General features: G+C 52.4%; 1 protein-coding gene across 1 annotated transcript; it reads left to right on the forward strand.

Moving 5' to 3' along the window:
• The first annotated feature begins 545 nt into the window (after positions 1-545).
• TIMM50 (translocase of inner mitochondrial membrane 50) lies at positions 546-7,686 on the forward strand. Its single transcript, XM_010985179.3, has 11 exons — positions 546-702; positions 1,631-1,787; positions 2,303-2,334; positions 2,551-2,572; positions 4,027-4,085; positions 4,177-4,296; positions 4,712-4,816; positions 4,926-5,024; positions 5,962-6,118; positions 6,468-6,574; positions 7,479-7,686. The coding sequence occupies exons 1-11, from the start codon at positions 595-597 to the stop codon at positions 7,578-7,580; spliced, it is 1,068 nt and encodes a 355-aa protein (XP_010983481.1). The 5' UTR covers positions 546-594; the 3' UTR covers positions 7,581-7,686.
• Positions 7,687-11,978: the final 4,292 nt, after the last annotated feature.

Genomic DNA, 11,978 nt, shown 5'->3' on the forward strand with positions numbered 1-11,978 from the left:
TAGCCTCTAATTCATGAATTTTTCTCTCAATACCCCAAGCCCACTAGACAGGGTGGCTGTTCCTTCGGTTGAGCCTCCACGAAACTGGCCTACTTTCCAGACCCTTTATAAGAAGTTCATGGGAAGAGGGGCAAAAAAGGGCGTGGAGAATGGGAAGGAAAACGGATTAGGCCTCCCGGCTGCACATGAAAAAGAGGGTTTGTGAGGGCGGCTTTCAGCTCGCTCCAGACTTGTGGCTTTGAGCTTTTAAAACAAATCAAGAAGCCATTAGGTTCCTTCGTTAAGGACCTCAGCATGACCTCTGAGCAGTGGGTGTTCCGCCGCGTCCTGTAGCAGCGGCAGTGAAACGCCCTCTGGCCCTAGGGGGACATGATGCCGGCTGACTCGGTCTTGGTTAGTGAGCCCGCCTCAGCAGGAGGGCCACCTGAGGCAAGTGAACTAGCGGCACCGCGCCCGAGGCAGTACCCCCCGGGCCCTTTGTCTCTCTCGGGCTCCCGTCCACCCGCCCCTCCCCTGCACCCGCATTGGCCGCGGCCCCGGCCAGGGGCGGGGAGGAGGGAGCGAGTGGGCGGGGCCACATGGCGTCAGGGCAAGATGGCGGCCTCGGCGGCGCTGTTCCTGCGATTGCGGGGCGGGCTCCGACAAGGTGCGCGGGGATTGTGCACGAGGCTAGCGACGCCGCCGTCCCGGGCCCCGGACCAGGTGAGCGGGACAGGGGTGGCCTCCTGGTGCGGGGACTTCTTCCTAGAGTTTCAGGCGGACTGCCGCCGCCCGGAGGTTCTGGGACGCAGCACCTCAGGGTGCTGAATGGAATGCCGCCCGTGCCTTGGGTCCCTTCCCCGCTTCCCGGGGTAGGCAACGCTTGCTTCCCTGCCTAGATGCTTGGGGGCTTCAGTTCGTCCTCTGGACCCCACTTCCTCTGGACCCCACGTGGTCGCCGGGGAGGGGGTCACCTTTCCCCCATCTCAAGTGACTGCTTAGGTAGTACTTGAGGGGGAGGGGCCTTGGACCCTGGAGTTCCAGTCTGGCCTTGGGGATATTTTCCCCGCGGTGGTGGTGGTGGTGAGGTAGATGTTCGGGCTTCGGATTCGACCTGCCTCCATCTTGACAGATACCTAGCCATTCTGACCTCCAGGTCCATCACTCCCATGCCTTACTTCCCCAAGCCCCAGACAAGCGATTGCCCCTCTGCCCCTGCTCCCATCCCTTCCCCTCCATACCCCGCTACTGTGAGCCCCAGGCATCCGGAGGACTTAACTCCCTGACCTGTCCCCTTGTGTGTCCTTCATTGCCTTGTTCCAGGAATCCCAGTGACCAGCCAGGCTCCCTGATCTTACCTCCCTGCCCCACTTTTCCGGTCTCCAGGCCCTCCAATCTTTTGCCTCTAGGATCCTGGGCACCCGGGCTGTCAGCTTTTGAATCCCTGGGATCCTGGTGTCAGGCAGCCTAGTTATTGACCTTTCTGAGAGACCAAGTTCCCTGGCTGCCCCTCCAGGGACATAAAACACAGAGGCCATGTGGGTGTCTGCTTCCTGGCTCCCAACCTTGATTCTTCTCAGACCAGGGTGCCCGAACCACCCTGACCTTCTTTCTCTCTTCTCTTGGCCAACCTACCCCATTTCAATCGCAGGCTGCAGAGATCGGGAGCCGAGCAGGAACTAAGGCCCAGGCCCAGGGGCCACAGCAGCAGAAGAGCTCGGAGGGTCCCAGCTATGCCAAAAAAGTTGCACTCTGGCTTGCTGGGCTACTCGGGGCCGGTGGGACTGTGAGCATCGTCTATATCTTCGGTGAGGGACATATTCCCGTCCACCAGTTTTGTTCTGTTGGTCCTCAGTTCTACTGTGGAACCTCCCCCTCTTTTCCCTAAGGGCTTCACCCATCTTCATTCCCTGGCTCCTCCCTCGATAGGGCATCCAACTAGAACATCTACCTTGGAAATGAGGGAAGTCTCCCTTCTACCCCTCTACTCAAGGGTCTGCTCTTTCTAGTTGGTTCCCGCACTAAGCTACGGGGAGTCAGTTGAAAGAGGAGAAAGGTTAGGCCTGGACCACCCTCTTCAGCACCCTAAACTCCAGCCTCCCCCTAGCCCCTTCATTCCTCAGACCTAGAAGACCCTGCCCACCCCTATTCTCTCAGAGACCCAGGAATCCTGGCTACCAGACCCCTCCTTTCTCTGTCTCAGGAGACCATGCCTCTAGCCCTCATCTCTCAGATCCAGGAGTCTAGGGCTCCTGCCGTCTTCCTCTCTTAAAACCCAGGAGTCTGGCCTCAGTCCTCTGATTTATCACTATCTCCCTTGCAGGAAACAACTCTGTGGATGAAAATGGTGCCAAGGTGAGCGGAAAAGAGACCCCGAGGCCTTACTAGGGGTCCAATCCTGTAGGTCTCCTCCCATGTGGTCTGTTGAGGCTCATTTCTGATCGAGGGTGAGCCTCTCCCTCCCTGGGACATTTGCTTACTTCTCCCAGGACCCTGAAGATATCTTTTCTGGGTGTGATGGGGTTCTGCCTCTGCCATCCCAAACCCTCCTTTTTTCTCTCTACCTCCCAGATTCCTGATGAATTCGACAATGGTGAGTAAACAAGCGCAAATTCTGGGTTCCCCTGACCCTCCCTATGCTGCCCTCCCCATCCAGTGCCCCAGCTCCTCCTTCCATTGGGAGGTGGTGGGAGTCAGCAGCTGGATGGCTTGAGGGGAGGGGCATACAGAACTCCAGTCCCCTTCCCTGGCCCCTCAGCCTGGGAGCAGATGGTCAGGGACAGATGGGGGAGGGGTACCCGGATGGGTGGGAGTGCTTGGGGAGAACTGGGCTGTCTATCGCCAGACACTTGGCTTCCTGGGCCTTAGATCTGAGCATCTGCAGCTCCTCACCTCCTTCTTTATGACAGCCTCTTCCCCACCATGGGCCCCTACCCCATCCAGCTCCTTATTTCCAAAACAATGCCTCCTTCCTCCCTCCCGCTTCTGATTACCAGCTTCAGGGAAGTTTCTGACAAATTGGCTAGTAGAGAGTAGTTGTCAATTCTATCACACCTGGCCCTTCCCAAGAGAAATATAAAGTTGGTAGGTCCAGGAAGCCACTTGTTTGTGCTGGGGAAGTTTGCAAACCAGCATGTTAATACATTGTTTTAAACTAGACGGGTAGGTAAGTACGCTGTTTTACTTTGGCAGATGTAGAATCATACTGTTTTGAACAAGTCAATATACTGATATAAGTTGAGCAGGTAAACTTGTAGGTTTAAAATGTGTGTGCTTACTATAGTTTAAGTGATGTTTTGATGTTTTGGTTTCAGAAAGGCAAGCCTATAAGTAGTAGTTTAAGTGAACTAAAGTTACTGTATTGAAATAGGCAGTCATGTAAGATTTCTGTTTTAAACTGGATTTAGTGTATTCATTTAAACCAGTATTTGTCAGCTTTGGTCCTTTTGATACTTTGAATCAGATAATTCTTCGTTGTGGGGAGTGTCCTGTGCAATGTAGGATGTTTAGCAGCACTCCGGGCCTCTAACCACTAGGCACCAGTATCATGAAAATCAAAAATGCCTCCAGATGTTGCAGAATTTCCTGAGAAGGGGTGGGGAAGAGAACTGCTCCTGATTGAGAACCACTAGTTACAGACATATGTACATGTTTATCGTGGCTTAACTAGACTCAGAGTACTTGCTTAAAGCCAGCAGATCTGGAAACTAGTGGTTCAAAATGGACTAAATATACTGGCATAACATCAGCACATTTATATATATGTAGGTTTTAGGGGAGCAGATGTATAAACATTCTGTTTTATAGGAGTGGTGGTATGTGGCTATTAGTATTCAGGTTAAGGTTGGGTAGATGAATAAAAACACTTGTCTCTGCCTGGCAGTTAGTTACGTCATTGCCTTCTACTTTGTACTTAGAAATTAGCTGGTTCAAACCAGGAGGATTTGTAGACTTGTTTGTATCTGGTAGATAAATAAAGCCCTGGCTTGTCCAGGAGGTTGAGCAGTGGCTCATCTTGGAACCCTTTGTGCCCTGGTGTTCTCCTAGATCCAATTCTGGTACAGCAGTTGCGCCGGACATACAAATATTTCAAAGATTATAGACAGGTGAGCAGGAGCCCTGGGCCCAGTCCCTGTCCCTCCACCCCCAGCCTCCTGCCTGCTTGTCTGACTGCCCCTGTTTGTCCCTCTTTTGCAGATGATCATCGAGCCCACCAGCCCCTGCCTTCTCCCAGACCCTCTGCGGGAGCCGTACTACCAACCGCCGTACACACTGGTCTTGGAGCTCACTGGTGTCCTCTTGCACCCTGAGTGGTCGGTGTGTCCTGGGGAAGGCAGCAGGTTGGGGATGCACGACAGGCCTGGGTGGCTGGCTGAATTGTGACCATGTGGTTAAGAGCACTGCCCCTGGAGCCAGGCTGGGGTTCAGCCCCAGTTCCACCCTGTGATCTTGGGGAGGAGGTATCACCTCTCATTGCCTCGCTTTTCTCAGCTGTGATAGTCCCCACTCTGTAGGCTGTTGTCAGGGTACCTTGGCACCCAAGAAGTGCTATAGCAGCTGTTTTTGTGGGACCCAGACCCTCAGTCACAGCCATGTACTCCCGAGCCCCTCCAAGAGCCACAGAGACAGGGAGCACTCTGATTCTCAGGGTCCCCCAGGCCAGGTCTTCATCCTCTTGGGGATCTGGGGGCCTCTGGGTCTCAGTATTTCACTGTTCTCACTGCCATCCCAGCTGGCCACCGGCTGGAGGTTTAAAAAGCGTCCAGGCATCGAGACCTTATTCCAGCAGCTCGCCCCTTTGTACGAAATCGTCATCTTTACTTCGGAGACTGGCATGGTGAGGCCCCGGGGCAGGGGGTGAGGGTTGATATGGCTGGAGGTGAGGGATTGATTGCTGCCTGGCTAGGGCCCAGCCTGACCTGGTTCTCCTGGCCACCCCACCCTAGACTGCATTTCCGCTCATCGACAGCGTGGACCCCCATGGCTTCATCTCCTACCGCCTATTCCGGGATGCCACGAGATACATGGATGGACACCATGTTAAGGTGCCACAGGGGTCCTGAGTGGGGCTCTGGGATTTGGGGGAGGGCTGGCACTTCCTGAGGGAAAGAGGACCAAGCTCTGACCCCAGCCTCAGTGTTCATCTGATTGAGAAGCAACCAGCTGCTTCTGGTTCTGTCCCATGTCTGATTCTGGGCTGGATCTCTACACCCTCTCTCTGTCCCAGAATCTGGGAATGGGAGCAGGGGGAAGTGGGGTCTCTCCAAAGAAGTCAGTTGAGGGTACAGAGTAGGGACTTGATTTTTGTCTCTGTGTCTGGAGCCAAGGGTCTCTGGACTGTGTAATTTTAATAGTTCATATGAGACTGCTCTGGGATTTGTTTGGCTTGGGGTCTGTTGCTGTGACTCTCGGTATATCCAGGGGTCTGTGTGTCTGTGAATGTGTCTCTTTGTGGGTCTGTGTCCAAGTATCCGTGGGTCTCAGTGTCTATTTGGTTTCTGTGTCTTCATGGGTCTGAAGGAGTCTGTGTGGTTTTTCAAGATTCAGCAGGACATGGGCTGTGATTGAGGGTCTTGAAGGGTCTGTCTGAGTCCCTGTCTTTGTGTGACTCCCTGTGTGTTGCTGTGGATCAGTCTGCACCTCTTTTTCTGGATGAGAGGTTCACAAACCTGCAGCTTGTCACAGTCAATGAGGCAGTGGTTAAATACACAAGTGTCTAGCTCTCTCCCCAGGGAACCTCTGAATCAACTTGTCTGTACCATGCCCTGGGTCCAGGAATCTGTATGACTAGCTAGCTCCCCAGCTCCCTGCTGGCTTTTATGTCATCATCCCAGCCTGGTCTGTGGGAGGCCCCATCATGGTGATCCCAATGTGTGATGCTAAGTGTGTGTATGCTCTGTCTACCTGCCTCTCTCTCTCTGTGGGTTCCTGGTGGGAAAGGAATGGGCACAGCCCTTGACCTGACCTATCACCCACTTCCAGGACATTTCGTGTCTGAATCGGGACCCAGCCCGTGTAGTAGTCGTGGACTGCAAGAAGGAAGCCTTCCGCCTACAGCCCTACAATGGCGTCGCCCTGCGGCCCTGGGATGGCAACTCCGATGACCGGGTCTTATTGGACCTGTCTGCCTTCCTCAAGAGTGAGACTGACCCCTGACCTGTTGGCCTCTGACCCTGGAGCCCTTGACCCTCAGGAGGAAAGAAAGATGCTTGATTCTGGCTTGTTTTTTCATGTGAAACTGGGCACTTGAGGTGCAGGAGGTCCATGAGCATCTTGCAGTCTTTGGCATGTTTGGGATGCTCTTCTGGAATGTTTAGGGGGTGCCTGGGAATGTTCAGGTATTCAGGGGGAGCCCTTTTAGACTACTGATAAGTGTTCCAGGTAGCTCTGACTGTCCCCCTGCTGCCCCCAGGGTCTGACCTTTAACCTTTGTGGGCCCTACCTCCCCGGCCTTCAGTCTGGCTGACCCCCACCTGCTGTGCCCACAGCCATTGCCCTGAATGGTGTGGAGGATGTCCGAACCGTGCTGGAGCACTACGCCCTGGAGGAAGACCCACTGGAGGCTTTCAAACAGCGGCAGAGCCGGCTAGAGCAGGTGAGTGCTCAGACCCCCAGTGTGGGTGGGGGACGTGGCATCAAGTTCTCCAGGCTCCTGAAGGAGGGGCCCTGGAACAGCCTGTCTCCGCTCCAGCTGTGGGACTGCCTTCTCTTCCACACCTCCTGTCGCAGAGGGCCCTTGTAATGAAGGGTGCATTGACTCTGCAACCTACTCTGGGGACAGGAGGCAGGAAATGCCAAGCACATAAGATAGGTCTGGAGACCCTGATGGTCCTGAGCACATCTGGCAGCCCTGGTATTTTGTGGACTAGGGGTTTGGATCGGGTCTAGGAAGAGGGATTCCTGGACACTTGACTCAAGGATCTGAGCAAGGATTTCTGATGACCATGATGTGATCCTGGTAATCTGAAAGTGGGGCTCAGAATATGGATTGAGTCTGGGAGAGAGATTCCCAGGAGTCTAGGCTGAGGTTAACCAGATTTGAGGTTGGGACCCTAGGAATACGGCTGGAGCTCCTGAGTATCCAGAGGAGGATTCCCTGGAGATTTAGGTCTGGGATCCCTCGGCTTCCAGACAGGGGTCATAGGACTCAGGACGGCACAGTGGGGGGGTTGGGGTTCATGGGGGAGCTGATGTAGTCCGGTGTGCGGCCAAAGATAGGTTCTCAGGGCTCGGGGTGATTGTGAAAGTGTGATGTGGAATTTGAGTATGCACTTCTTTTGCTCCGAGCTGGCTTTTGCCAGTGTCTAAACTGGGTCCTCGGGGTCTGGGCTCACCCTATGTTAGCACTGGGGTTCTGGGGTTTTGGGAAAAGGGGTCTGGACTGGGCAAAGGTTTAAGGAAGGTGGCCCCTGGGCTGAAGGCTGGGGACCTAGGGATCTGGGAGGAAGCTCTGCCCACCCTGGGCCGACTCATCCTCTCTGTCTGCCCCCCAACTCCAGGAGGAACAGCAGCGCCTGGCCGAGCTCTCCAAATCCAGCAAGCAGAACCTGTTCTTTGGCTCTCTCACCAGCCGCTTGTGGCCTCGCTCCAAACAGCCATAATCTCTGTGCCTCCTCAAACTCAATGCCTGAGTTATGGGCCCATGGCTCAGTGCTCCAGACCACAGCTTGAGCAACCACACGTCAATAAAGTCCATCCCAGACGCCACACTCCTGTGTCCGGAGAGTCTCCAGACGGGGGCATCGGGGTGAAGTGTGCGACTCTGGGCTCCTCGTCCCACGCTGGCTGATCAGCTGCTGAGCACAGAGTGGGTGCTCTGGTGGATCAGGGTTGGTTTTTAACCCTGTCCTGGGAATCTGAAAACCTGGGTAGGGCTCTGCCCCGGCCATGTGTTCCCATGTCCCATGTGATCTGCAAAAACACATCTCCCTCTTTGGCCCCAGGTTCCCCATCTGTAGAAAAGAGGAGAGAGGACGGCACTTTGGGGTTTAAAGACGTAGCTGCCAGGCTGCTGAGCAAATATGTGAGGTGTGGGCTCCAGTGGAGCAGGGGTCACCCCATCTCAGCTTTGCCAGCTGTGGCTCCCTGGGAAGGTGGGCATACTTTTCAGCAGAAGACAGAAATGGAGATTTTTGTATTAAATCTGCCAGTTTTAAAATGTTGGCTCCTAAGTCAAGCAGACAGACCGTAGCAGCGCTCTGCAGTGGAGCTTTCCACGATGTTTACTCCATGTTCTATATCTGGGCTAATACAGCAGCCAGTGGCCACCTGGGGCCATGGAGTACTTGAAATGTGGTGAGGGTAACTGAGGGATGGACTTTTTAATTTTGTTTTATCTTTAACAAATATCTAAATAACTGCATGTGACTCTTGGCTCTTGCATTGGACAGCAACAGTTGGGTATTAAGAGTGTGAGTTCAGACTATTGAAGTTCAGATCCAAGCGCTACCACTTCCTGGCCTGTGTGATCAAAAGCAAGTAGGCAAGTTCCTTCAGCCTTCAGTGCCTCAGTTTCCACATCTATAAAATAATAGTACCTACCTCGTAGGCTAGGCTTGAGGGCTGAGTGAGGCATCCTGTGTAGGCACTCACGTGGTAGTGCTGTGAATCTTGGGCAAGGCACCTTTCTGCCTCAGTTTCATCATCTCTAAAGTGGGCATTTCTGTCTTAGGAGTGTGGTTGTGACAAGTAAATGGAACAATTCAGATTCAGGCTGTTTGTATATTCAGTGGGGCTGGTTACCAGGCCATACTGTTTCTTCACAGACTGAAATACCCTGTACCATTTGGGCTGCATCTCCTCCCACTGTCCCAGCCTCTCCTGCTCCAGCCAGCGTTTAGTGCTAGTACCAGGTATATGTTTTAAACGACCTTTCCCTGGTATTTGTTATAATAAAATAATTAAAATGTATTTGAAACTGGGCCAGATTGAACCTCTAAACTAGATATTTTTAAAGGCTCACAGATGTCTACAAAGAAGAATTAAAATTTGGTACAGAAGTATACCATCTCTAATCCAAGAGAGAGTATCCCCATATTCTCTGGACTCCCTAGTTTGAGGACTGTCCACACATGGAGCATGGAAGGAGGATGTACGTTTGTCCATTTTCCCTGGACCCTGGGGGTTAAGGCTAGCACTCTGGCTGGCACATGCTTCAGTGCCCAGTGAGTTCCCCCAGGCCTCTCCCCAACCTTGATGCTGGTTCAGGGATGGTGCTGTCAGGTCATGGCTGCTCAAAGCTGGAGGGCAAGAGGGGAAGAGAGAGTTTGATGTGCACAGGTGGCCTCTGAGACACTCTGCTTAGGCAACATGGCCTAGGATATTAGTATCAAATGCTGGGTGCTAGGGCTGCATCAGGGCATCATCCAGTGGGCAGGGCTGGGCAAGCGTTAAGGCATATCCCAGCAGAGGCTGAATTCTCAGATTGCCCTGTGACGTCTCAAGCATGTCAGTTTGCTCACTCATAGGAGATTAATAATAGTAATCTCATTCATTTGCCTACTCAACACATTTCCTAAGCACTGACTGCCAGGCCTCATTTTAGGCATGAGGGTGCCTCAGTCAGAAAATTCAGTAAAAAGCTCTGCCTTTGTGGGGCTGATGTTCTCATGGAGGAGACAGAAAATGATCCTATTTCTTGGGGTAAAATAAATGTGTAAAGTATGGTGAGGAGATGGAATGATTTGGGGTCCTGGGGTACTGTTTTAGATTGAATGAAACAGTCCGAGAAGGCCTCTTGGGAGGGTGTATTTGAGCAGAGACCAGAATGAAATGAGGCAAGCTATGGGAATATCTGGGTGTGCCAGGCATGGTCACCTCAGGGCCTTTGCACTTGCTATCCCCTCTGCCAGGAATTCCCCCCCACCCCCAGGATCCATATGGCTCCCTCCCTCCACTCCTTTAGGTCTTTGCTCAAATGTTACCTCAGCATGGCTTTCTGTGGGCTCTAAGTTTGGCACATAAGGCGGGGAAAAGCCCTAAATAGCCAAAGATGCTTGGAAATCCATTAAAGTACACTTCACATACAGACATGAGAGAACTCAAATGAAACACTGTCATGCCTGGCACAAACCTCAAGAAGACTGGCTATTTTTACAATCTTCAAAATTTTTGAAATATTTAAAATCTGGAATCTGTTACCTCCCCAGTTACTATCCAGGGCAGGAATTTGTCTTCTCCCACAGCTTCTTATGGCTGTCCAAATTCCATTTGAATATCTCCTGTGATGAGAGGCTCACTCTGCCACCTACCCTGGTACAGGGCCTAATTTGCCTCCTGGTAACTGTGGTCCATGAGGTCTGGCTCTATGCTTTGGGGCCACAGAACCTGTTTGAGTAGGGAGATGTGGAGGGAGGGCCTTAAGTGTCAACCTTAGAATCTTGGAGACCTTCTGAAGGCACTGGGAAGCCATGGAAGAGTCTATGTGCGAGAGGGGCAGGGTCAGATTTGTGCTTAGAAAGGCCTCATAGGCCTGGGTGGTCTGGGCTGGGATAGAGGAGTCACAGGGGGCAGTGGGGACTCAGAGAAGGTACCTGACACCCTTGGGGAGTGTTAGGAAAGGCCTTCTACAGAAGGTCAAATCTGAATGGTGAAAAGAGAATAAGAATATATCCAGGAGAGGGGAAACCAGTGCAAAGGCACCTGGGATGTTCTGCACAATTAACGGCAGCCCTCCCCTGCTCAAAACCCTCCCATGACTCCCGTCTTCAAGATTAAGAGAAGAAAACTGTTTAGATTGAGTTATTTCATTCATTAAAAAATTATTGAGCACTTACTGTATACCTAGCTCTGCTGGGCTGTGCTTTATTGATGACCTCCAAAAGAAAAATAAGTACTTACATAATTGAACCTGTGTTTTCCTCCATAGTTATTAGCCTTAAGTATTATTATTATTTTTTTAATTCTGGGGGGAAAAAAGTTTACTCTGTCTAAAAGGCTTTGCTCAGCACCTGGCACAGAGTAAATGATTGTGACCAGAGAGCTGGAACATCTGCTCCTAACTGGCTTTCCTTGCTGTGGTCCTGGAATACTAAGGGGCTTCTGGAGGGTGTGTGTTGGGGGGGGTTCCCCCTCCCCCATTCATCCTGGAGTGAGGGAGTGGGCCCCTGATATGTGAGGACAGAATTTCCTGCCCATTTGCTGCTCACACCTTCCGGAGGCCAAACGGGCAGCCCAGCTGCGGCCCACAGGGGGAGGGGCGCAGCCGCCCGGCAGATGGCGGCATTTACATACAGCTGGGAGCCCCCTCTGAGGCGGGGGCTTCTCGTCCTGGCGTCTGGTGCATCCTTGATGTGGGGTTTGGGAGGGTGGCTTTGTTTTGGGGTGGGGAACACACTTGAGCAGGCGCGTGCGCGCGCGCACACACACACACACACACACACACACACACACACGGGTCCACAAAGAACACTGAATCTTCGTCTTATCTACATGGGGCTACATTCTTGGACCTCCCACACCCAGTTTCCTTCACAAACATACCCTCAGTCACAACCTTGCACAGACCTTACCACACACACAGCCACCTAGAGGCACCTGCACAGAGCACAAAGTCACAAGTTCATACGACTACACACAGTGGCCCAGGAGCTCACATACAGTCATATACTTGCACAGCGAAGCATCCACACAGCCACACAATCTCAAAAAGTCACACAACCATGAAATCATGTACCCCTCCATTCTCCCATGCAGGTGCATGCTTACACACAGACACACACACACAGAATCTTAGAATTATTTACAACCTCACAAAGAGGCTTAACCATACACAATTTCAGGCACACGTGGTGCCACACAATCTCACCTAGACACAAAATCAGTCATGTACACTCTCCAGTAGCTCTTTCTCACACCACACACACACACACACACACTCACAGAATTTTAAAACCATATCCAACCTCACATACAAGCTTAACCCCCAACCGCAAACTCCACCCTGTCCTCAGTCACACACAAAGTCACGCCCAGGCCCACAGACAAGATCATACACTCAC

This window comes from Camelus dromedarius, chromosome 9 (assembly GCF_036321535.1).
Source record: "Camelus dromedarius isolate mCamDro1 chromosome 9, mCamDro1.pat, whole genome shotgun sequence".
NCBI lineage: Eukaryota > Metazoa > Chordata > Mammalia > Artiodactyla > Camelidae > Camelus > Camelus dromedarius.